Genomic DNA, 26,672 nt, shown 5'->3' with positions numbered 1-26,672 from the left:
CTAAGACAGGGATCCAATTGTCTCTGTTTCTGAGAGACTGCTTCATTACCTAGAATGTTTTCTCTGTGTCTATCCTGAGTTCCCCATTGAGATGCAAGCACACATCTAGAGACGTGCTCTCCCCCACCTCCTACTCTCTCTCTTTGTGCTAGAATGGCCTAGGAAGCAACAAATCCAAGAGTTTAACTAAATGCACAGGGTGCTTAATTTGCAGTTTACCCAGAAGTTCATTTCCTGCTGTGGCAAGTGGTAGTTATTCAAAGCTATGCACATCATTACCCTGTTATTAGTTGTCCAAAATGAGCCTTGTCTTGAATTGGCCTCTACAACCTAATTTCCTTATACCTTGTGAGTTTGGAAATCAGGATTATTACTTGGCACAAACAGTCCCAGCAGGCAGGCTCTGTTCTAGCCTCCCTGCCACTTGTGGCTTTTTGCTCCAAAGATGTCCTCATTCTTGCTTTGCCCTTTCTATGACAATGCACAGTGTCCTCCTTATTCCTCTGAACATAAAAGACACCATCAGCAATGTCTCAAATGGACTCCTGACAACAGAAACAGCCTAGGCTCAAATCCAGTTAATCTGATCCCCCACGGCAAAGACGAGGTTAAGATTCTGTCATCCAGTCAGGCAATTTCCTCCTTGTAATTCATTTGACTCACTCGTTCTGTTGTGCCCCACCTGCCTTCTACAGAAGCCGGTTCATCTCAGAAAGGGATTTTAGCTCAGCTTGTTGCCTTATCTTTCCCTTCCTAAGAGAGTGCCTTCTCAGAGACACCTGGGACTGCTATGGCTCATGGAGACAACCCCCCTTCCCGTGTTAGTGAATTTACCCTGGAGGACAGTCACTCATATACAAGACCCATCACTTCTGCCCAAGATGATCAGAAGGGACCTAGCACTAGAAGCTGGGAATTCTGCTTTGCCTGTCCCATGCTGCACCCCACTGAGACTGTAAGGAGGGGCAGGGAACAGCTGTCTTTGTCCAGGGCGGTGATGGTGAACCTTTCAGAGCTTTCAATGATATCGAACAGCCTGCTGTGGCACGAGTGCCATACATTCGCCACCCCTGGTCTAGGGTAGAAGCTTCTCCCCAGAGCCCCTATGGCACCTGGTGCCTGGAAGCCTGTGTCAGCTGAATGTCAGGACAGTCACTGACCTCTAGGAGCAGGAATATCTCAAGTATGACAAAAACCACTTCTGAAATTTGATAGAACTTTTGAAATTTGATAGATCTATTTGAGAGAGATCTCAAATTATCCTCACACCAGCAATTTCACTTAAAAATGGATCAAGTCAAATAACTGGGCAGTAGCTTCAGTCTAAACCCTGCTGGCAGAATACCACATCTTAATGGACCGCAGGAGAGCCACATCCACCCTGATTTTGAGCCAGGAAGGGACTGCAGTCCGAGCTGAGCCATTTATGGGACTACATGGCACGACACAGGGTCAGGTCTATCCGCATTTGAGCTGAGGGTCCTGAGATAGGACTGACTTTGGTATGGCACCACTACTGCCCTCCATCTAATTCCAAAACCATCCATACATCCTAGAGGTATTAAAAGAACAAAGTCCGAGAACTAAAATGTCGACTGAGATGTCCTGAGTGGTGCAAGTCTGTCTATTAACAGCACAGGGGGCCTCTCAGCTGCCCTGGCCTTTTCTTTTTTCTTTTGCAATACTGAGACTGAATCCAGGACCTTCACACTGAGCCACATCCCTAGTCCCTTCTTGTTTTATCTTTTATTTTGAGATAGGGTCTCACTATGTCATTAACTTGCCCAGGCTGGGCTTCAACTCGTAACTTTCCTGCCTCAGCCTCCCAGAGTGCTGGGATTATAGGAGTGCACCACCACACCTGACTTCCCTAGGTCTTTTCTTTTTGGATGCTTCCACTTATGCCCCGGGACACACTTGGAGTCATTAACTAGTTACAAAGCATTTTAGACAAGCTAGTAGAAATGGTTATTATGTCTATGGCACTTCACAATTTATAAAGTGTTCTAATACAGTAAGTCCCTGGAGCCCCTCCATCCCATTCTGCAGATATGAAAACTGAGCTTCCAAGATGTTAAGGGACTTGACTCAGCACTGGGACCTCTGGAAAGGCCAATGGTGTGGTCAATGACCTCACTGGCAGCGTGATATGGCCATGCACTTACACTGGAAATCTGCACACTTCACAAATCCGGGCCTCCCTCTGCCTGCCCTCTGCAGGGCTGGTTGTTATACATTTATCAGCACCTCATTGTGCCTAAGGTCACTGCTAGTAACTAGCAAAATTAGGCTTTTAATTCAGGTGCTTCTACATTTTAGAAACAAGCATTGAACCCTTTCAGAAAGGCGTCTGCTGCTGGAACAAACACACAAACTCACCTCCCCCTGGGTCTACATACCCAATGGGGGACAAAAGCCCAAGACTTGTGTTCACAGCCTCCCAGTGTCACATCAGACATGTTTCCAAGTGCTGCAGCTGCTCTCTTAGGTACACTCCAGCTCCAGACTCTTCCCAGACCTGAAATTCAGGCCCATTCACGCTCTTACTGTGATGCAACTTTGCCGGGTGTGACCTTTGCCAGAAAAGGCAAACACACATAATCCACACCTGTCACCTTGCTAGGCATTCTCCTCTTCACTCAAGTGACAGATTATTAACCCTGGCGGCTTCTTCATTCTCTTGTTTAACTTCACAGCTTCATCTGCTTAAGTGGAGCCCTATTACGTGACAAGAAAAATAATACATTTGAAGTCCAGCATGAGACTGGAGGTGGGAAAAAGCGGAGGAGACAATTTTTTAAATGCCCCCATGAACTCTCCTAAATACAACCTTCCAGCATTTTGGAAATAGCTTATTAGCAGATTCTGACTCAGTGCAGCCTGTTGCACATGCTCTGCTGTCCCAGGGCTGGTGGAGCTGCAGGACAGTCAAGCCAGCTTCTGAAGCAGGTCCCAGAGATGGATAGGGTGCACAGTAGCCCCTCCAGGGAGCTGCCCCACACAGAGAGGAGGTTACAGAACCAGGGGCGATTCTAGCCATGCGCTAGGACTTCTGCAGTAGGGTGGGCCAAAGATGGGGAAAATCTCAGGGAAAAGAGAGTACACTTGCCTCTTGGGGGTGGGGGGTGGGCAGAAGTGAAAGGGTGACAGGAAATGGGCGGTTCAAGTCAGGGACAGCATAAGAAAGGAGCTGCGGGTGAGAGAGCCCAGGGCACATCTGGGTGCTGTAAATCTGGCAGTCTGCAGGGGCAAATTGAGGGGAAAGTTGTCATCTCTTCTGTGTACACCATGTCAATCCCAGGTCCCACCCTCCAGAATTTACCATTTAGTGGGGTAGAGGTGGGAGGAGAAAGACAATGCATGGGGGTGAATGGATGAGAACACGAGGTAGAGACAAATCATATTCTGGGAGAGAAGTGGAAAAGGGAGAGAAAAGCCAGAAAAATGCTTCAAGAAGGAAGTGCCCTTCCAGCTGCATGGGATTTAAGTAGGAAGGACGAGGAAGGCATCTTAGACAATGGGAGGGGTGGAATGGGGTTCATCTGGGAGATGTTAGGAAAGATGGTTTGGCTGAAGGACAGGGTAAGTGAAGGGCAATGTGGAATATGAAGCAGTAAAGAGATTGGCCTTGTTTGTCCCTGAAGGAGAAGCTAAGGAACATACTTTAAAGGCTCCTCATTTAGCTGTGGCCCAAAGTCTTTAGAGGAGTGATCCAGTCCAGGACTAGTCTGGCCTGCTAAGTCTGTCAGTTCACAGTGCGGGCAGTGCACAAGCCTCTGGCGTACAACAGGGTAGCCGGCAGGGCTCCGTCCTGAGCGGGTCACGGTCACAGTACAAGTGCTGCTTAGATGGCTCGGCACCATCCCTGTTTCTTCCCCTTTTACCTCTGTGACCTTCAGCAAGTTACTTTTCTTCTCTAAGCCTCAATTTCCTCTTCTGTAAAAGGAAGGTGGATCCTACTTTGACATTTAGGAGGATAAATGAGTTCACGTATGCCCAGTGCCCAGCCCTTTTCCTGACAGATGAGTGTGCAAGATATGGAAGCCACGGCTGGCTCCGGGTGTTCCGATGTGGGAAAACTGTGGCTCATACTTCAAGGTCCTGGAAACGAGTGCCCGTGCACACTGCCTCAACTCAAATACGTTGAACTCTGCGCCCTGTTGTCCACTGGATTTTAGCACTGGATACCTGCTTTTCTGCAGTGTAGCACCCAGCAAGTACCCGCCCACCCAAGCGATCTCACAGCTCCCAGGGTCACTGTTTCACTTGATCACACTGTTGAAAGCGACAGTTTCTGGTTGCTCAGTTTGGGTTGTTGGGGGGGGGGGCTACTCAGGATTGAACTCAAGGCCTTTGCTCTATACTACATCCCCAGCCCTTTTATTTTGAGAGAAGGTCTCATTAAGTTGCTAAATTGCCTGGGCCGGGCTCAAACTTTTGATCCTCTTGGCTCAGCTTCCCCAAGTGCTGAGATTATAGGTGTGCACTATCACACTTAGTGGCAGGTTTAGTTTCAACAGCTTGATTGAGATATAATTCAAGTATCATGCAACTCATCCACTTTAAAACTCATATGTTTTTAGTATATTCAGAGTTCTGTGGCCCTCACCACAATCTAATTTTAGGACATTATCATTACCCCAAAAGGAACCTTGTGTCCTTTAACAGTCCCCTCTTACTTCCCCAAATTCTTCAAAATCCCAGGCAACCATTCACCTACTTTTTATTTTTATGCATTTTAAACAAAGCAACAGGTTTGATTGGTATCTATTAGTGTCAGCTCCTCAACATCGGCATAGCAATCAGAAGGAACAACTGTGTAAACACAGACTGGAATCGCCCGAACTCCTACTGTCTCACACCTTGTTAATACATGCGATCCTCCAAGATACTGCACATGTTTTCACTGACACATCTCCCGACAAATGTCCTTGCTATCATTCCATCTCTGCCACCTTCTTAGGAAAGAAGCCATGGGGGAAAAATAATAAGAACCAAGAGAGATTACATAAAGGTACAAATTTCCAATGATGAATGTCATTATATTGTACACCTAAAATGTATCAATAAAATTAATTTTAAAAAAAGGAAAGAAGCCATAAAAAAGAAGAAATGAAATACCAGAATATCAGAATGAGATGCCATCAGACCCAGTTCAGGTCTCCTGTGGGAGTTTTTAGAAACACGACCTGCCTCGAAGTGTGTCAACATGAGTGTCAGCACCAGAGGTCCTCCAGCAGATGAGCAACAGGATATGCCTGTAGGCAAGGGGTCCCTCACCGAAGGCAAGGGCTAGGAGGGATTCAGGGCACAGTTACTGAGAACAAAAGGGGTTTTGTCTTGTAACAGTGTGGACTTTCAACTCATTTCTCAATCCTTTTGCCACACAGCAACCAGAATGATCTCTCAAGGATATACCTGGAGCAGACTGCTCCACAAACTAACCCCTCCCAGAAGCTTCCAGGTGCATAAGATGCCCTGAGTCTCCCCAACTCTCTAGCCTCTCCTCATCTCTCCAATCCGTGTGGCTCCCACGCTCTAGTTCCCACTGCTTCAAGGTCTCCCCACACAGCTCCTTCTCCCTGCAAGGCTGGCTCCTTCTCCTCCTGTTGGTCTCATCCTAAAGCAGCTTCTGTCACGTCCCTGACACATCTAAGGAAAGCCACAGGCCCTGCTTCCCTGTCCACCCTAGCTCAGATTTCTTCCTTTTATATTCCGTGTGTGTGTGTGTGTGTGTGTGTGTGTGTATGAGTGTACATGTGTGTGTATGTGCTGGGGATTGAATCTAGGCCTTTGTACTGAGCTACCTCCTTGGCCCTTTTTTATTTTGACGCAGGGTCTTGTTAAATTGGCCAAGCTGGGATTGATCTCGCAATCCTACCTCAGTTTCCTTGAGTGCTAGGATGACAGATGTGCTCCACCATGCTCAGCTTTTAGTTCCTTTCTTTATACTGCATTCTAAACATTCTACGTCCTTTCTTCTTTGTCATGTCTGTATGTATCGCCAAGGTTCAGGTGATACAAAGCTATGTGCTACAGATACGTTTAATATGGCCATGCATTTAATACTACTCTTATTTTCTAACTGTTTTGCAAAGCAACAGCCTTCAGGTGAACCTGAAAGCCAATTAAGTGCCTTGGGTTCACCAACACTATCAATTTTGATGATGTCACTACAAAAGGTGAAAGACTTAAGTCTCTGAACCAGGAAAAACAAGGGCTGAAAGAACAAGCATACTGACAGATGGATCAACTCTGGCAAAGCTCTCTGCTGAAAGCTACACCATGAAGCAATGTCCAACCAACCTGAGCTGTGCGGAGGGGCTGAGGTGGCTCCAGAGCCTGGGAAGAGCTAAATGATGTGTCCCAAAGCTGGACAGGGTGATGTGGAGTTTGATGCGTGTGACGTGTCCCAGGAAGGACTGCCCCAGTGTCCTCCTTCCAGAGCCTCAAACACATTAAATCAACTGTCCTTATGAGCCCAATACATTCTGCGCCGTTACACATCTCATTTCACTGCACCACATGAAGACAGAGGATGAGATTCATCAGCTTGCTTGGCCAAGGGCTATGGCATCAAGAACACAACTTGTTGCTTTGCAAGCACAAGGTCCCGAGTTCGATCCCCAGTACCCCCCCGCCCCCCCCAAAAAGAACACAACTTGTACAGTTCCTTGGAGAACTCCTATCACAGAACAGTAGGCAATACTGGCCACAAGAAGCCACTTGTAGTCCTGGACTATTATGGCACGATGAAGCTGACAAAGCTTTGCTCTGCTTGAGGTACTACAAAGAGTGAAGCTGGGCAGACCCTGCTTGGTTCCTCAACCCATCTACCCCATCTCTCTTTACTTTCCTGGGTCCTGAAATACTCTGATTCTAAACTCCATATCAAGCCTTGATTTCACTCAGTCTGGAGGAATAATAGTAGCAACAGTGCTAGCAGATAATTCCTGAGCCCTAGCTATGTGCCATAGTGGTTTCAAATGTTTTACATAGATTGATTTAATATTCACAAAAACCCTATTAAAGTGATACCATTATTGTCCTTATTTTCTGATGAGGAAACAGACGCTGTGGGAGGTCAAGTGACTTAACACGGACACGCTGTATAACAAACAGTTGAGTTGGAATTTGAACCCAGTCAGTCTGGTTGTAGAGTTCCTACTTACAAACTTGACCAATTTTTCAGGGAAACCTGTAATATCTCAGAGGCTTAGAGGATAATTTTATAAAGCTACCAGAATACAAGAATGGCGTCTGTGTCATAACAGGCAAACGAAAAAGAGATTGACACAGGGAAGGGGTTCACAATCTCAGGCCCAGAAAATCCAAGCTGAAGGCCATTTGACCCTGGATTTCCATCCAGTGACATATTTAATTCTTCTCATCACCTACACCTTAGTCCTACTTTATCTACAAAGAAATGGGCCATTCCTTTGGCTCTGGAGTGCGCAGCCTACCACGCTACTTAAATAAACTCTACAGACAACTGCTCCTTGTTAGCATTTATCGAGCACTTGCTGCAGGACAGGTGCCCTCTTAAGTTTTCACATCTATTATCTCACTTAGATTAACCCTAACAATAGACACGTGCTAAATGAATTTTTTTTTCCTCCTCATACATTTTTATCAAACATTTTTAAAGCTTAAAATATCAAACAGGCTTATGCATATAAAAATATGCTTATAATGCAGGAAGACAACTGCCTGTCCTTCTCCTCTCACATCCAGTAAGCAAATGTGCTCAACTTTTGGGGTTTTTCCAGTCCTCCTTGCTACATTTCTTAACATTATGCTCATACCAATTCAGCTATCACTTGTGAACATCCTGCTTTACTGGATGACAATTCAGCTCTTATCAGTATGGCTACAGCACAATTTTTAGTTAATTTCTTTATACTTTGAGAATGTAATTATTGTTCTACTAGACTTTTCAATGCATCCTCTGAATAGCACTCCCTTTCTTGTATGTTTTTGTCTGCTTAGATTTGGTCATTTCCTTTCCTCTCTTGCCTAGTTCTTAATGACGAATCCACCACATTTTCTATTGTGATCACATTTGTTACGTGTTATTATTATTGTGACCCACCAATACCTCCTCCCACCCTCACACCTATCTGATAACTGATCAAATCTCTGCACAGAGAGGAAAGTGGGCTTTCTCTGGACTCTTCACTAGAGAAAAACCAGACTGGCAGACAGGTGAATAGCTTGGCTCTATGCCCTCTGGGAGGTGGTAGAGATGTGGTCTGACACCAACCCCAGAGTTGGCTCCCTGGTACCACACTGCCCCAAGAAAAGATGTGCAACTGAGGGCTGTACAACTCCAAAGGGCGCTGCCCCCTACATTAGGATGGAAATATTGTCCTGGAAATGCAATGGATAGGCCCTGTAAGCAGGGCACCTTCCAAAGGTCCCCAAACATCCTAGTCATCTTGCACTGTCCTGGCCCCTCAACCTTGAAAGTATCTCTCAGCCACCTGCTCTGTGACTGGCCTTCCAGTCTGCCTCTTGCTCAGTAGCTGGCTTCTAGTAGTTTACTCAATATGCAAGACCATCACATGAGTGTTGCCCACTGTGGTGCTCACAGCAGGCAAAGTCTTTCCCTGGGCACGTCTCATTATATCAGCTCCTTCCAACCACAGAAAGCCACTCTTGTACACATGTTGCCAAAGCCCAAGTTCTTTTTAAGTCATGTTGTATGTTGCATGGGTGCTTCCAAGTCAAGACAAGTGTGATGATAGACGTGTCCTAGACCTGAGGAATGGCCGCCCCCTTTCCTACTGCAAAGGAGGCTCACTAGGACAACTCACATGCATCCTTGAGGGGAAGGGGAGCTCTCACCAGTGCCTTGCATTATGATTTTTCTGGAAATGTTCATATATGTCAAAAATGAATGCTAAACAGCACCTCATGCTCAACAGTGGAAGTGAAGTGCTCAGGCCCTGATGGGTGGGACAGTGTATGACAGGCTGTTCAAGTCCTGAATGGTCCTCTGTCCTCTCTTTGTGGTTTCCAAGCAAGAGCAAGGGAACCAGATGAACACCAAGAAAGTGAAGTGGTGATGCAGAAGCACAGGGACAAGGCCTCCTTCATGAAACAGCAATGCCACAAACACCAGGCCGAGTTGCTGACACAGCCTAAGGAGGGCAGGGTTTGCCTTGGAGTTTCTGCAGAATGTCAACATTCTACTCTGGATTTAGCATTTGAGTCTGTTCTTAATTTTATCATGAACCCCAAACAGTGGCATCAAATTCGAGTCAGCTTCTGTTTAGGACAGAGTGATAAATTCAGAAATTGTCCCATGAAAACTTTTGCAGTTGCAAGCGAAGAAACCCAACTTAAGAGAAACATACCTATCGGTACTGTCATAGGAGTCTCTAGGACGGAAATGTGATTCCCAGGGAAGTACTTCATTCTGTTTAATGAGAATTTGGTCAGTCTAGATGTCCTACTATAATGGCTCTGAAAGTTTGGGTCTTGACACATGAGAACACAAAATCAATTTAGTGGGTCATGATGAGCATATTTAAAAAAGAGAAGCGAAAACAGCAGAGAGTGGAGGTGAGATTGCTTCACATGGCTTTTATCTGAGCCATTCCTAGGTATCTTTGCCGGGGTCCTGGGTGGGAATGGCATTTCCTCCTGTAGGTAGGGTTGGTGAACACTGGGTAAGCCCCAGATCGTAATCTGCAGGCCCTCTGGCAAAGTCCTGCCCACAGGCTTATTTTGCTTGGCCCATACAATGATTTTTTTAAAGGGAAAACTGATTCATTTGCCAACATTAAAACTTCCAGAGATTTTGCATAAAAATTCCCATTTCTACCCATAGCTCCTCTTGAAGACTGCAGGTCTGGCAACTTGGCTAGTCTTTCTCCGCAGGACCTAGGATGGGACAGCAAATAACTCCTCCCTGTGAGGAAGTCCACGCTCCCCAGTTTTCCCCAGTCCCTGCTTATTATTTATTAGGTCACCTGCCTGGTTCTTGGAGGCCTTTCAAAGGACCCCAGTTCTCACCCTCCTCAGTTCAGTGCAACTTACAAAGCCTTCCAGTTCACCTTCCTTACATCCACTGCTATCCCATGCAGCCAACGGTAGCCCCTGCCAAGCTGAGCTGGCTGTATTTCCACAGATGGCTGCTGCACTGCCCTGCTTCTGTTTCACCAATATGAACCCCGGTCTCTCAACACTCCTTTACCCACTACTGTACTCCTGTTCATCCTTCAAAGCCCCATTACTCACGACTGTCCCACAGAATTAAGCACTCTCTGGATATTACTTCAATAGTTCTCTGCTGTGAGCATTTCGCATTGCATCATGATTATTTATGTGTATACTCCTTGCCAGAATGCGAGTGCTTTCGGGTCAAGAACTGCATTTGGTTTCCACATCTAGATTGCTTATTTCATATTAGATTGTAAAGAAATATTTCTAAATAAGTAAAATGGCCTCCCCCACCCCTACACATCATGCATTCACTAGTTAGTGCATTCAGTACTCAACGAAAGGGTACTGTGGAGCAGACACAGTGTAAGGATGCAAGCTGGATCAACCACCATCCCATTCCTGACAGCAAGAAGTTTATAGAGCCCCTCAAGGCCGATCTTCATGCTCCCTTTCTGCAAAGCCTGCTGAGCTTCCCTGAGATGGGAACTCTTCCTTGTGTGAAGCCCCTGAACGTTGTCTTTACTCACAGCCATTGCCTTCAGCCACCTCTGTGTTTTGATCAACACCCCTCTCAACACATTAACCAACTAAAGGCAGGAACTTACCAGTGTGTCAGATTAACCCCAAAATGCCTCACAGAGAACAGACCCCACTGCCCGTGTGGTGTGGTCAAGAACACTATTGCTATGGTTCATTGCTATGCCCAGGCTGGACCTCCACACACGGCAGGGGTGGCAGAGCCTTCTGGCTAAGCAGGAGCAGAGAGGCACGCCCTTCCTCAGTGCTCAGCCTCGTGGGTTCCATTCCCACCCTTAGTCCTAACACGCTGCTCTTGGACGCCTGTTCAGAAGGGGTCCTATGAGTGACACAGGAACAGCGGTCCAGCAGATACCCATGTGTCACTTACGCGACCCTCCTTGGACCTGGGGACCCACAGCCCCTGCCTTCTTCTGGGGAATATTCAGCCCTCTCTCACATCAGACATTCCAGTGAGAAATAACCTTGCTAGCTTTTCCTGCCATTCACTGTTTTTCATTTTTTCTTAAGCTTCTCCCTTCTCATAATGTCTGAAATAATAAACAACAGAAAGAAATAAGAAAATACACATGTCACTAGAATATAATGGCAGGGAGTGAAATGCTCCATGCTTTAATAATATATTTTAACTCCCCAAAGATTAAACAGGGATGAGTTGACTTTGCAAGCCAAGACATCAAATGTACCCCCTTTTACCCCCAAATCCAAGCAGCCCCACAAACCCCAGTAAACTGTGAATCATGCCTATAGAACAGCACACCTGTGCACACCTGTACCTTGACTCTAACAAATGCCACCTTCCTCAACCCATACAAGCCCCAAGTCATCGATGAAAAATGCCCTGTCACTTCCTCCCACCCTGTACACATCCAGTGTCAGGTACTGACACCAGTTTCTTAGGCACAGGAAACTCACAGGTCTGCTTCACTATGAAATAACAACTTCTTTCTGTCTGCAGGAGAGTCAGGTGAGAATGATGTCCTTTGTCATATGTGCATCATGAGCAAGATAAAGTTTGCAAAAGAGAATGGAGAGGCTACTTCTGTAAAATTCCAACTTACTGAGCTGCAGGGCTGGTAATGTTACCCACAGAAACCACAGGTCACCTATCCAGTGTCAAAGTGTGGTCCCTGGGCCAGGAACAGCAATACCAACCTAGGAACTGTTAAAAATGCAAGATCTCAGGCCCTTTCCCAGACCTGCTGAATCAGAAACACTGGGTAGTAAGGTCCAGATATCTGCACTTTAACAAGCCCTCCAGGAGATTCCGATGCCTGTTTTAGTTTGAGAACCACTGGTCTAGATAGTGATCTCTCTGGAAATATTAAAAAACAAGCACCTTCCTGGTTAAATCCAAGTTATTCAAACAAGTCAGCCTTTTATATGGCAATGGGACACAGAAACTCACTCCTAGTGCCCCCTAGGGCACATTGGACCATAACAGCATTAATCATGTCAGTCCCAGCACAAATATGTTTCAGAGAAAAGAGATCATGCATAACAAATATTCGCTCTCCCCACTCTCAACAACATTTGCCCTTGAATACACAACTCCTGCCAGCTTGGGATAAACATACCTCTGGGTCTGAGTCATCCTCAGCCCAAAACACAACGAAATAGGAAGGTGGACTGGTTTCAGCTATGGTGTGCCCAAATCAGGCTCAACCACAATGGGAAGAAATCCTGCACCCCTCGCTAACCACTGAGTCTTCTGAGAAGTCCTCTGGCTCAGGAAAACACTCAGCACACAAGAGGTTAGCAGGGATAGGCTCCTCCCTCCTGCCTGACACAGGGCTGTGACTGTGAGGAGCACAGAGGAGCAACCTCCTCAAAGTGAATCACAGGCCGAGCTTCTCCCTGTGGTAGCACGAGTCTCCCACGGTACATCTTTGGTGCAGGGATTTTGGAAAAGTCATCTTGACATTCTTTAAAGGGAGTTTTGGTGACAAAATACAGGTGGCTCAGCTCTCCTTGGTCACTTGAGCAGGTAATGGAAACAGCAAGAGGCAGGGCCACCTCCCAAAGGCTAGGAGCAGCTAACACAGAGTCAGCCTCACGCCCAGATGCCCACTGTCTGTGTATTCTTGACCTCATCAAAAACTGCTCTCAAGAGCTGGGAACAAATTCAAATTCATATGCTCCTTCTCTCAAGTTTATTTACACTGTCAGCCTTAAATCTAATTGTGCCAATGACATGTTTTTCTTTCTGGATTTATATCTAGTAGATCTCAATGAATAGATGGCAGAGGGCAAGGGATTTGTTATGATTTTTAAATGCAAATTTCCTTCCCTTAGCCTTGGAAATCTTATCATTCAGACAGTTCTTCTGAAGTGAAGAGAAGATGGTCAGAGCTATACTTTCCAGTAAGACTAGCACTTTTATTTATAAAATAGTAAAGGCAATTTACACTTGGATTTTCTTTTCTCAAGTGGAACACGATGACAAAACCTGAAGCTTTCCTCTCTTGAAGATGCAAACTTCACAACTGAGTTGTGTGGATGAGTCACCAATGAAGGCAATTGATTGTGAAGCCTATAGCTTGTAACTGCTCTCCAGCTCTTTCTTAGGACATGTCCTTGTCATTGGTGTCCCCTTAAAAAGCTTAGAGCTTTTCAGGTTAAGGCCAAGAGGAAAAACCTAGACAAATCCAGGAACTGGGCAGGGGAGACATCAACATCAGCCTGGGAAGCATTGAACACTCAACCTGAACTCAGAGCACCTACTTCCCAAGGAAGAGGGGCAGGAGAGCGGACTCTTCTGCAGTCATCAGGCACTCGAGGAATTCCCACACCACAGTAAAAGCCCTACTGTTCTCACCCTTCCCGGGATGGAGGAGCTAAAGCTTGTTTCACAAGTCCACATAGGAAACCAACAAATGCTTGCGGAGAAACAGCATTCACTCTTCACTAGCACGGGTGGCAACTGTTTAATGTCTCTGCCGGGTACTTAGGTGCACAGGGCAATTCTAGAAGAATCACAGAAGGGATGCGTCTTTGGGGAACTTTACAAGAAAGCAGAACTTGAGTTAGATCTTTGGTAAATATGGAAAAGGGGGATATGCATATTTCTCATGAGGATCAGAGGTAGTTTGGACAAGGTTGGAGAGGAAAATTCTCCTTCCCAGGACTACTCAAACAGGAGAGGTGGAAATACAATTAGCACAGTTTTTGGAGCCACAGAGGTAGAGAGCTAGGAAAAATCCAGCTCTTCTGTCTTCTAGCTGTAGGATCTGTTGCAAGTGCCTAACTCCCACGAGCCTCCTTTTCCTTAAAGGAGGATCACCACCAACCTGACAGACTAAAAGACTAGAGACTGTGGATATAAAGCTCTCAGCACAAAGCCCACCATTCCGTATGTGTGCAGTCACTGACAGACTTAATAATAACATTAAAAATTAAAATCAAGGTGGGCTTTGATTTCATTTCATCATCTTTCATTTAGATGGGGGTGGGGAGGAGGTATTTGAAAGACTTGGGGAGATGCCTGCATGACAAGCAGGAAGCCTTGAACTTGACCTTGTCATTTGCTTAGGGTTTTGAGCTGGGAAAAGACAGGCAGGTTCCGTGTCCTCAGAGGAGTGCCTTGGTACCAGCCTGCAGGTCACAGCTGAGACACAGTACACCACTGGGCTAGGAGCTGCCAAGAACAAGAGTACAGTAGTTTTCAAATGTGGCAGGAAGGAGCGACTTCCAGCCGTTGAAGGATGCTGGATACAGCAGGGTGTGACCGTCAGAGCGAGGGTCTGCTTCTCCATGGATACCTGACCTCTGAAGTACCTCCTACTATTCCAGAGGAAAGTAGTCTGTTGTTACAGCCTCCTTCAAGGGAGAGTCTAGCAAGACCACCTGAATTTGCCCAGTAATCTCAGTATCCTGCCTAGGACGCAGAGCCGGGACTGCACACTTCTGATCACTCGCCAGAGACGTATCCCCAGCACTGGCCCAAAGTTTATAAAACCGATCTTCTCTCTCCTTCCCACCACTAGCAACTCTCTTCTATCCCACTCTCCCTCCCCGTCCTTCCTCTCCCTGAGTCCTTCCCCGGCTTTATCCACATCTAAGATGAGTCTGAGGATAATGCGTTCAAGTGCATCTCCCCTTCCTCCCAGCCAAATTCACGTGTTGAAGTCCTAAGTCTCAACAAGTCCGAATGTGGCCTTGTTTGGAGAAGGTCTTTAAAGAGGTGATCAGGTTAAAATCGGTCATTACGGTGGGCCCTACTCCCAACTGCGCTTCTATAAAGGGGAAATGTGGAGACAGTCATGCACAGGGTGAAGGCAGTGTGGATTTGAACACAGAGATGAGATGATGCTTCCACAACAAGCCAAGGACCACTAAAGACAGCTAGCAAGCCATCAGCAGATTTTTTTTTTGGTACCAGGGATCGAATTCAGGACCTTGTGCTTGCGAGGCAGGCGGCAGCACCACTGAGCTAAATTCCCAGCCCTATCAACAGATTCTTACTCAAGGCCTTCAAAAGCAATCAACTCTGCTAACACCATGATCTCAGACATGTAGCTTCCAGAAGTAAGACAATAAATTTCTGCTGTTTGAGCCACCTGGTTTGCAGCACTGTTAGGCAGCCCAACCAAGACCCTCTGATTTCTCTAGCCTATTCATCACATATATCAAACCTATTAAATCTGCTGTTGGTCCCATCAATTCTAGTGTGCAGGCTTCTCTTAAAACCTATCACTTTGTTCTCATTCAAATTTATCACATGTCTAAATAGCCCAATCTTTCAAAGTCCAGTTTAAGAGCCACCTGCTCCAGGAAGCCTTTCCTGATCAGCATAGATGGAAGCCAAAATGGACCCATAGAGCACTGTTCTATGCTTCTTTAAAATATCTACTTCCCACTAATCATTTGTGAGTCTATTTTCCTTCTTCAATAGATGGTAATGAAGCTGAGGGCAGCCACTGTGTCCTTTAAGTCTTTAAGACCCGAGACCTGAGTTCGAGACCTTCCCTAAGCCAGGAAAAGCTGGCTGGTGGTGTACACTGAATCCAGGATCTCTGACCATTCCCAGTCAGAATCTGGAAAGAAAGTAAGTGGAGAACTGAGATAGACCATCTCTATAGACATATCTGCTTTGACGAACAAGATTATTCCATTTGCAGCAACTTGACACATCCTGGGAAATAAGGCACGTTGGTGTTTCTCTATCATTTGAAATATCTATTTCTGCCAAGAGCTAACAGGCTTCTAGGAGCAGTTGTGGTTTGGTTGGCTTCCTCTAAGGATTTTTTATATCTTTCACTTTCAGTGCTTGAGGGGCTATAAGGACATCTTAATGACAACTGTGCTCAAGGTGTCCCAGAGCCACCCTGTTCCCAACTAGGGCAACTGAGTGTCCCAAGGGGCATTTGATCATGCCTGGAGACATTCTGAATTGTCATGAGTGAGAGGCTAGTTTGTTAGTGTCTAGGGGGAGAGGCCAGGAGTGATGCTAAACATCTTGCGATGCTCAAAATAGAATTACAAAGAATTATGTCAAAATATCAATAGTGCTTATGCTGGCAGCCATGCTTTAGAGAAAAGATTTGCCTTGTGAGTGTGTGTGTGTGTGTGTGTGTGTGTGTGTGTGTCTCCATACACTTAAATGTCAGGTGAAGAATGGACATCCCTCCCTTAAAGGACTGAGATGAATTTTATTGGGTTCCATTTTACCCTACGAGCAAGTTGGGCCAGCCAACAGTGATAGAAAGCTTCCAGGGAACAAAACAAAAAGTGAGGTGCACAAATGTAAAATTCCATTTACCTTGATGTGTCTCTCTTGCTGCTACATTCCTACACTTCCCCATGGTTTCCAAGCCATAAGCATCAGTTATTATTTACTTTGGATGAGTATTTACATAATACAATCTGCAGGATTCCCTTATTCTCATTTTCTCTAACAAAAAAGAAGCAATAACTCCCTTTCATATTTTTAAAAACTACACTAGGCCACATATCAGGCAATTACAGCTTTTCAGTGAGTACAGTGGGCCTCTGGGTGTACGTAGATGAGCGTGTATTCAGAAAGGCAGATATTGACTGATAAACCCACAGAACCCTCTCATGCTTTTTTGTTACAGGATACAGTCAGGGTAAGGTGCCCTTGATCCCATCAGAGAAATAATCATTTCATTGAGATTCTGGATCAATACGTGTCTGCGACTTGAAGTAAACAGCTGACTGCTTAGGAGCACAAGAGTTAATGAGGGTCACAGGAAGTCAGCCAATGGCATCCTACCCTAGGAGGCTGTGATGAGCCACTGCGCTTTTTCTCAGCCTGTGTCAACCTCAACCCAAAGGTTTCACAGAGCAACAACAATGGCAAACCGACTTGGGCACTGAGCAGTAAGCAGCACAGTGGGGAGGTCTAAAGGCCTCCATGCTCCTCAGAGTGGACACTGCCATGTCCTGAGCTTGCTCAAGGGTGGTTTTTGTCCACTCCAGAAGAAGGAAGAAGTGAGGGCTTCCCAGGGGCAAGAGGAAATGGAGGAGACTGGAAAAGTTGCAAAATTGAGAAGACATGGATCCTGTCTCCCTCTGAAAACAAGCCAACCTATTTTCTCTGTTGGAGAATCTACCAGGGGGCAGAAATGAAGCCATGCTGGTTACGGATGGAGACAATGCAGCGTCTGAGAAGCTCACCGTCTAGTGACAGAACAGCAGATGTCCACACTATGGTAACTGCAGTCACTGGTCCACCCACACCATATGGTGGGACACAGAGAATGAGTGTGCAGTCCAGTCATCTGCTGTGTGACTTTGAGCCATTTACTTATCTTTTCTAAGCCCCAGTTTTCTCATCCCAGGATGTATATCTGGGTTCAATGCTCCCCAATACCCTTCTTCTCACTTTCTAGGGCCATAGTGAAGTTCTCTTCCATCTGTGGAAGCGCTGCACAACTAGTCAACAGCCCTGCTTTCCTGCGCTGTTGGATTAGATTGATGTAATCAGAAAGCTGGGAGGCAGCAGTGGGCCTGACACAGACCTCAAAATAAAAAAGGAAACACTGCTAATCATTGGCCTAAGGGCTAAGATAATACTAGTATGTGACCTCCCAGTGGCCTGGCCAAAGTATTCCAGTTCGAAAGTGGCCACTGATTTGCCAAGCAAATGCCAACCCAGGCAGTTTAAACGTTGGGAAGTCCACAGGGATTCTGAAGAAGAGCTGTTACTTGGGGACTCCTGGCTTATAATACGCACCAGGTCTAGCAAGTCTGGAACTGCCATGAGCCCACAGGAATAGAATAAAGAAGCAGATCTGTGATCCCTTTTCCCATCACAAATTACTCTTACTGGGAAACTCAAATCCATTAGCCACAGAGGTCAGGATCACTTTATTCTAGTTGGGCAAGAGGTTCAAATGAAGAGTCAACTTCTAGTAAACGCCAACATCTGCAGTTGGTAGGGAGGGTTTCTGAGAGCATCCTCCAAAGAGAGGAAACATTACAAGCACTTTTATTTGCACCAAATTATTTCACTCCATTACCATTTATTCACTGAGAGACCAAAGCTAAAGCAGGTGGGCATTAAAGATCCCTTCATGCAGAATGAATGCAGCAGAACCACACTTCTTTGTGCTGAGGTGGAACCTTAACATTGCTAACCTGTCAGGGTGCTGTTTCTCCATCCACCCATTAGTATAATAAAAGCGAACCATGTTTCCAGCAGCAAGGAGCAACTGAAGTTCAGCATTTTCATCTCAAATGTATTCCCTTAGTAGCTCTACAAGAAAGTAGACATAATCTACTGACATGGTTCAAGACAGCCCTGAAAGGGCAAATATCTGCATTAGTGGAGGAAAGTATGTCCCACAGTAAGAAAATGTGACAATAAATCCAAACTTACCAGAAGCAAAACTGGCGGTCATTTACATTATAAAATCATTTAAGGCCTCTAACACATCAAGCCACAGCAAAATGATCACAGGGTGATCCCATTTTTATACTCCTCACTTGTATGTACCTAATTCCAGTTTAAAAGGATCTAGAAAGTACACACTAACCACTAACAATTAAGGCTGATGTGTGGGGGGGGCGCTTCCACTTTTCTATTCTCCGGTTACACTTCACTTTAATACAAGTTGTATTATTCATTAAAACAAGTCCTTGTTATGTTCTTTTACATTCCCTAAATAAATAATCTAATTCTGAGAGATTTATCTTAATGTCAGGGCCATGGCTAGTAGATAAATAATATACACCTGCACGGGCACGCCCCCTCCTTTTTATATTCTTAGGATGCTACTTTGCTGCCTTTGCCACGTACAGCATCCTGGAAGAAGGCGTTTGCAGGAGCGGTTAGGGACAACACTAAAATGACTGCTAGGCGTGGGCAAGGCCCGACACGGCCCCACTCAGTAGGAAGGTCCCTTCCATCACAAATCTTAATTACTTCATTGATGGGGGGGGGGTTGTAAATGAGGAAGAGAATGAGGCTAACATGGGGAGAAGAAGGCCAGTTGCAAAAGGCATGAACAATCAAAAGCCACGCACAACCCCGGAGCTCAGCCGTGCAAACACTCCAGAAATAAAACGAGGTTCACACGCCGCGGCTAAACTAAAGGTTCTTAATAAAGTCTCGGTTCAGCAGAAACCCAGGCTTCACAGTACAGATTCTTGCACCGAGAACATGTCTGCCCGGCTTTAGATTGATCTTAGCCCATTAGGTAGCCGAGCTCCGCAATGTCATTCCAACTTCTGCAACCGCGCGCCGTGATCGATAATTTTAATTACCTTTCTCCTTCACCATGGCAACCGGGTCCTTAGCCGAACGGGGCTGAAGGCAGCAGGAATGAACTCCTGGAAAGCAAGCGCGCCTGGGCGGACAGACCCGCGGCTGCACCCAGCGGCGGCCAAGTCCAGGCGGCTTCCCGAAGTCCCGCCCCGCCGGCCGCGCCCGCTGTGGACTCTGCCCTCGCGCCCGCTGACACCACTCGCTACAGCTGCTGCCCTAGCAAATGCAAAATTCCACCGCCCCGATCTCTGGTCACCGACACCACCTTGCATTCCTCACGCCGCCGAGCCCAGGGAAAACGGGCAACGGAATCCACCTGGGCCCTAGCCCCTCCCAGGGTCTGATAAATGATTACCAGAGGAGGGAGCCTCAACTACAGCCAGCGAAGGTTTCCCTAAGTAAAGCCAGTCAATTGTTACATTATTAGTTTCCTATGACAGCTGCTTTCAATTCCTATTACAGCTTCTTTCAGGCAAACTGAATAAGCAAAATTGGCCTTAATAGAAAAATAATGCTAGTGGCAACTTCATTTTCCTACGAGAAATGAAGAGTGACACTTGGTTTGCCCTACTGCTTCGCCCTATATTTTACCTGAATCCCCACGGGAAGGTGGAGAGGACTGAGATACTGAAAGAGTGCCCAAGAAGAGGATCTTCCAGGATTCAATTCCCTATCCGGGATCAAATTCAGGATCAAAGTAAGAACCTGAATTATCCAGTTAGGTAGGATTCTGACTTCCGTTTTCTCCCTGCTTCTTTGGTGTTTTCTAGACAAACTCCTTTGATGTGTATCAGCCAGGGAGATGGCTCAGCGGCAGCTGAGAGGCAAACAGCCCTGTCGAGGACCTTGTGCAACCAGGACCGGCCTGACTTGGATCTGCAGTGGCAGCTCCTGGCTTTTCTGACCCACCAGGTCTCCTAGGAACAGAGGACTTCTGGTTCACAAGGCCTTCCTCCCACCCCACCCAGCACCTGTTCCCCAAATCAGACCCTGGGGTCCCTGCTCTAAGTCATGTATGTCTATCTTGTGGAAGAAATGTGAGGACCAAGACAGACGTCGCTCCACTCAGGGAGAACAGCAGATGGCCAACACATCCTTCAGAACCAGAATGCACAGCCAGTATTACACTGTATTTACTGCAAATATTGTAACGTGTTGGGTCTAGGAGAGCCAGGGGAATAGAAAGGAATGGAACCAACCAACCTGCCTCAGTCTTGACTCAGAGGTTGGTCACGGCTGAAATAAGCTACTTGGGGTGGGGCTGGGGAGAAAGAAAAACGTTTCTTTCGTCATCTCCATCTGGGGCAGATCTTTCTTGCTGGCTTTCTGATGTGTAACAGTAGCAAAGCTCAAACAGCTGTGACATTCTGACATCTGTGACTCAGGGCTTTACTATTAATAGCTTGGGCTGAGTCCCCTTCAGCCCCTGGGTCGCTTTTCTATGACATGCTTTGTCCGCCACCCCACTGCCCTACCGGGTCATGTTTTTCCTATGTCAGCAGCCAGCTGGAATATAAGCACTGAAGAGACTTTACGCAGCTTCTTTAACCTCCATTCATAAATAGGAGCCAGGCATGAGAGGGACGCAATCCAAAATGCAGAGGGATGACATGGTTCAAGAGCACCATGGAGACCAGGCCTCTGCATTCCCCATTTTTCATGGCTAAAACTGCACTTGTCTCCTTTTCAAGTCCTGATCACCCTCAGGGCCTTTGAAGAGATGCTGACAAGCAAAATCAACTGCAGAGAGCTGGAATTAGTTTGTGCTATGAGCCTACCAGGTGAGTTTATTTTGTTACATTTTTGCTGCATAAACAGCACCTCGTTTGGACGCATCTCTCTAAGGCTCTTGGTCATTGAGCCAAAGCTAAGGGAACAGTGGGGCTGGGGGTGTAGCTCACGGGTAAGAGCACTCGTCTAGCATGCAGGAGGCCTGGGTTCCATCTCCAGCACTGGAAAAAAAAAAAAAAAAGCTAAGGAACAGCTTTCTTCCTTTTACCATGCCCTTTTGTTCCCTGCTGGAATGTGACTGTGAACACTGTTGGTTTCCAGTCCAACCCCAGTCATACACAACCGTTCCAGATACTGTAGATGCCATTAGTTCAACTCCTCTTTTTACTCGGGATGACAGCTTTTAATCCTGAGATTTAAGTTTATTAACAAGCTGGTCTCTTCTTGCAGTTCCTAATCTACCTGTAGACCTTTGGGGATAAACTTCACCATCTAGAAAGGTTCTCTGGCAGCTTGGGAGACTGAGAGGTCACAGTAATTACCTGTGCTTATGCATTTCCAGAGAAGCCTTTTCTATAGGAAAACACTACACAGTGGATCAGGCAGAGCTCCCCCTCCTGTGTTTTCCATGGAAAGAATTTTCCTGTATCACAGTCACCGTGAGTGAGTCACCAGCAGTTAGCTGCTAAATAACAGTCATATGGCAAAAGTCCCCCAACAATCAGATGCTGCTACTTTAGGATAAAAGCATCCACGCTGCACTTGCAAGATAACCAGAGGGTATTGCTAAAGTTATTTTTGGAATGTGGGAGAGTAAAACCAAATTGTTTTTGTCTCCTTGCCTCAGGATAGAATCCTTAAGAGCTTGGAGAACAGAAGCAAAGTGGAGATATTTTCTACTTACAGTCAAAGCTGCAAGAAATACAGCAAAATAAATCAGGAAAAAAAATTAAATTCATAGTTCATAAGAAAAGCTTTTTATTCTTATTTCTAAAGATGGTTTGCAAAGAAATTATCTCAGTCCCATTCCACTCTGATGAGATAAGTCTTCATAAGACAGACTGACCTGGGGTTTTATTTGTTATTTTACTCCACTCCCACCCCTCAACTGACTCACTGCTGCCTTCTCATTCACTTGAAAAATGAAGCAAGGACTGTCTACCAGCGACCAAAAGACAGAGACCAGTTTGTTGGAGAGAAAAGCTCGTTAGCATACAACCACTCTTGGCAAGAATTCAAGCATGCATCATTTCAATAGAAATGCCAACAGAGGAAAATGTTACCACTGGAAAATAAGCATCCAGGAAGAGTCCACTTCCTCACTGTGTGCCTTTTGCAGGGCCCCTGTAGGCAGGAATTTCAGAACTCTCCCCTGCTCCAGACCCAGGTGTCCAGGGACCAACCCTCAAAACCTACAGACTCTTTAGCAAGTGAGCACTCCATATCCTCTCTACAGAAATCAGGGACAGAAAGCTTGACAAGGAGCCTCTTATTTGCTCTCTATTAATGTTCACACCCACTGACCTTACTTTAGACGCTGATGTATGGACAGTACAGAAAGGAGAGGAGAGAAACAGCTGCTTTGGAGGAGCTTGCTGTCTAGTGCAGGAAAGGCAGCTCCACGGATACTCCCAAAGAAATGAGGATGGTGCTAAGACAGAGTGAGGCACAGAGCGAGAGCACACCACGAGAGGGGGTGAGGATGGGCAGCCAAGCGAAGAAGGAAAGGTCACTCCAAGCAGAGGAAATGGGGCAAGAAGTTCACTGTTCCCGGGCAGCAGGAGGAGCTCAAGATTAGGCTGGTGGTGGGAGGTCACAGAGGGCTTCCTCAAAGGAGGCCTGACTTAAGAAGTGATGTCTCTAGAATCTCAAACATGAGCTCTTTCTTTCCAAACTAAGTTCCACAGGCTGTGTTGCCAAACCGTCCTGTGATCTGTTTCCAACCGTGTGGCTCCTTTCTGATTGGGCTGCAGTGGCTCTCATGCATCTCCAGTGGTTAGCAGGCTGTCTGATGGGTAACAGAGGCCCAGGAAGCCTCGATGGTTCTTAGTTCTTTTAAACATTTCTCTTTCAAATTGGATAAAAGGATAGCCACAGAGATCACACACAGAATTGTAAGATGCACAACCCATTTGGGATTGGCTTATCCTTCTGTAGTCATGGCTTCCTGTCCACCATGAAGGCTGTGAGCTCCGGGAAGGCAAGGAAGGTTTCATGCTCCACCTCCCACCATAGTCCACAGACCTCCAGGTCCGAAATACTCAAAGTGCTTTAAAAACAGACACCTGTCCTGCACCCCAAGCCTGATGACTCAGGCTCTGCAGAATGAGGTCTGAGCTATAGCCAGTTCCCTCTGTGACTGAGGATCACTGCCCCGAAAGACTGATTTGCAAAATGGAAAGATGGGTTGAGATTTATAAATAGCCGCACGCATGCTATCACGTCTGAAAAACAATCCTTACAGTCTCAGTTGGCCAAAATAACAATGTGCCTGACATTCACTGCAATTTTAATAAAGATTTATTAGAACTGGTGGTTCCAAATTTTCCTAGTGTGAGACAAATTCCTACATGTCTGATGCTACTAACTTTCATGTCCTCAACTTACAATTCTTAGAATTTTTTCATATGAATGTCATATGAAATTTCAATTCCCAGCAAAGTTCTTTAAGGTAGAATTATTTTACATTTGTATCCAAAACTTCCCTGGGATCTTTCTAAGAGCCGACTCTGAATTTGGACCTAAGCAATGGGTTGCAGCTCAAGAAAATGAAAAAAATTACTACAGTTTATCTAAAGGTCACTATAAACAACTCACTAAGGATAAAAATGGCAGGGTAAACATAAAATTTTCTACAAGTGTACTAGAAACTATTACTGGAATTCAAAGCATCTTTTGATAGAGCTTCACAATTTTTAGACTAATTTCAGGCATGTGAGAAGTTCTCATATATAGAAATAGCTCTGAATTCTTTGTGAAGTCCATTTTTAAAAAGTTTATTATTAGCTTTCTTTTCCTTAACATTTTTTTTCAGTAGAAATCCAGTTATTAGTATATATAATCAGTTGCTTTCCATCAGGTAGAATTACAATGTCTTTCCTGGCAATATTTTCTTCTTTTTGACACTTAACATCACCAGTGCTCTGCACTTGACTACAGTACAATGAAAGATCTACATGGTTTTTTGTTTTTTTTTTTAAAGATTGTGGGCTGTCAGAGGGAAGTGGTTAATGTTATGATATCTGCATTCATATAGTAACAAACACAAAGTAGGAATGCAAGTTTGGTTGAAGAGTGCACCAGGGATTGAACTAGGACCTTCATACTGATCTACGTCCTCAGCCCCTTCTATTTTTTGAGATAGGGTCTTGCTAAATTCCCCAGGCTGGCCTCAAACATGCAATCTTCCTGCCTCCTCCTCTCAAGTAGCTGGGATTATAAGCATGCCTGTGCCCAGCTAGGACTGCAACACTTGATGAATGCTAAGTATGTTAGCTTTCCCTTGTTGCAACTAGTACCTAGGATAATCAATTTAGAAAAGGTTTACTTTGGGAAGTATCTTACTTTGGGAAGTCTGTGGTTGGTTGGCCATAGCAGCACATAATGGTGGGGAACACATAGCAGAGCCAAAAGCATCTCTACCCCTGGCCATGACACAAAGGAGGAGGGGGGAGAGGAGCGGGGGAGGGGTGGGAAAGGGGGAAGGGGAGGGAGAGGATTGTCCTCAGTGACTGGAAGACCTCCCATGAGGCCCCACCTCTTAAAGACCCCATAGTTTCCCAGAGCACCCAGCGGGGGACCCAGCCTTTCACACAGGGACAGTCCAGATGCAAACTATAGCATCAAGGAATAAGTGTTGACAGCTTGCCCTATAGTGAGTCAAAATTCTAAATGAGTACTCAGTTTTTATAATCTACTAGGCAGATTTAAAAATCCAACTCAAATACATGAATAAGAAATTCAGAATCTTAAACAAAAATCAGTTTAGCAATTAGTCGAAAATATTTCTCAAGATGCAAACCAATTATTGAATTGGCTTGGAGAGAAAGCAAGCTAAAAAGAAACTTAATCGGGTTGTCATTTTATGAAATCTTAATAATCTACCCTCACTATCACTTTCATCTCTGTTAACTGAGCACCTATTATGTGTCAGCCACCACGCCAGTCTCTTTATGATTGTCACCTCATTTAGTCATAAGAAAAGCATGGAGTACAGGAGCAAAGTGGCAGGTTTGTCAGAGTTCACAGCTACAGGCTCTGCCTGTGGGATGCTGGGCCTTCCCTTCTACACGAGATATTAAAGATCCACTAACTATACCCACACACACACAGACACAGTCACATACACACATTTATACACACACACACACACACACACACACACACACACACACACATTGATTTCTTTGGAAGGCCTGGAACAATGAAAATGAAGTTGCATTTGGCCTTGTCTGTGTAAAACAATCTTCCCCCTTGTTACTTTATCCTTTGCTGTTTCTTGAACTTCGTGTGATGGGACCTGACACCTAAATCCTAACATAGCTGTGGCCTGCTGGTCTCCCCCTGGGCTGGACAGGGGAAGATGGTATACCAAATCCACACATCAAGTCTTCTAAATGCTGTTCGATAATCTACCCTGTCCATCCATGCTTAAGGAAGGGCATTTCTGTGGTTTTGGTTCCAGAATTTTTACAAGCCTTAGAAAACTCCCATCTTCCCCTCTTGTTTGGCCTCACAGTTCTCCTAATTATGCCCTGGCACACTCCCCCAAATAGCTTTTCTCTTATTCTCCTGGGACATTTCAATCGTCGCCCGAGGGACAAGCCAAATCCAACAAGCAACAGGCACCACCATGCCAAGGGCCGGCCTGTCATCTGACAGTTCTTAGGACACAGAGGAAGAAGCCATGCAGCCAACAGGATGCTTTGTGAAAATCTACAACTTTTATTAATAAGCAAGCTCCAATGAATTTGGAAACTAAAGTCCTTAGGCAGACTTGACAAGGGTTACACAATTACTTAGAAATAGGTCAAAGCTCCTCAGGCCTGGCCTCCTACCAGTGGTTATTCTATTGTGCCACCGGGGCCACACAAGTGGGCTGATCAAACACAGGCCACAGCTCAACTTCAGCTCCAGCACGCGCTGAACGACCTTGTGCACACTGTGGGATTCAGCGGCCTCATCTGGCAGTGGCGGTGACACAGTCACGCCAGTGAGGGTGCACTGCGGACAGGGCCAGCCTCGTAGGCGTGCGGACTGTGCACTTGTGGAGGTGGTTGTGGTCAAACTGAAATCTGAACTTGTGTTCTATAAGTGAAGTCCAAGGGGGCAATGGGGCACACGTGCAGCCAGAGGCGAGCCGTGTACTGTGTGTGTCTCCCATTCTTGCTGCCCGTTATCTTAGAGGTCTGCAGCGTCCCAGCAGCACACAATCCAGCGGACCTGACACACAGGGATTCAGGAACACTCAGAAGCGAGGACAAGGAAAGTGTGTCACATCCAT

The 26,672-nt window shown here is 45.8% G+C and overlaps 1 protein-coding gene and 1 long non-coding RNA gene across 8 annotated transcripts in view; one reads left to right on the top strand and one right to left on the bottom strand.

Annotated features, from left to right (window-relative positions):
* The window catches only part of Ablim1 (actin binding LIM protein 1), a 295,966-nt gene that overhangs the window by 152,618 nt on the left and 116,676 nt on the right, over positions 1-26,672 (bottom strand). For 2 of the 7 annotated variants that reach the window (XM_087185679.1, XM_087185685.1), the window contains exon 1: positions 19,438-19,658. The exons of the other annotated variants lie outside the window; for them this stretch is intronic. In XM_087185679.1, coding sequence (XP_087041805.1) covers positions 19,438-19,453 — 16 coding nt within the window. In that variant the 5' untranslated portion in view covers positions 19,454-19,658. Of the gene's footprint in view, positions 1-19,437; positions 19,659-26,672 lie in introns of those variants that run through there. 7 annotated transcript variants of the gene reach the window in all.
* Positions 20,121-23,715, top strand: LOC147825744 (uncharacterized). Its single transcript, XR_015440587.1, has 3 exons — positions 20,121-20,135; positions 20,209-21,219; positions 22,017-23,715. It is a non-coding gene; the product is annotated as an uncharacterized LOC147825744 (long non-coding RNA).

This window comes from Heterocephalus glaber, unplaced genomic scaffold (assembly GCF_053883595.1).
Source record: "Heterocephalus glaber isolate CG9 unplaced genomic scaffold, H.glaber_assembly_v1.0 deba00001497, whole genome shotgun sequence".
NCBI classification, from domain to species: Eukaryota; Metazoa; Chordata; class Mammalia; order Rodentia; family Bathyergidae; genus Heterocephalus; species Heterocephalus glaber.
Note: the sequence above shows the minus strand (reverse complement) of the source record. Positions and strands in the feature narration are given on the sequence as shown.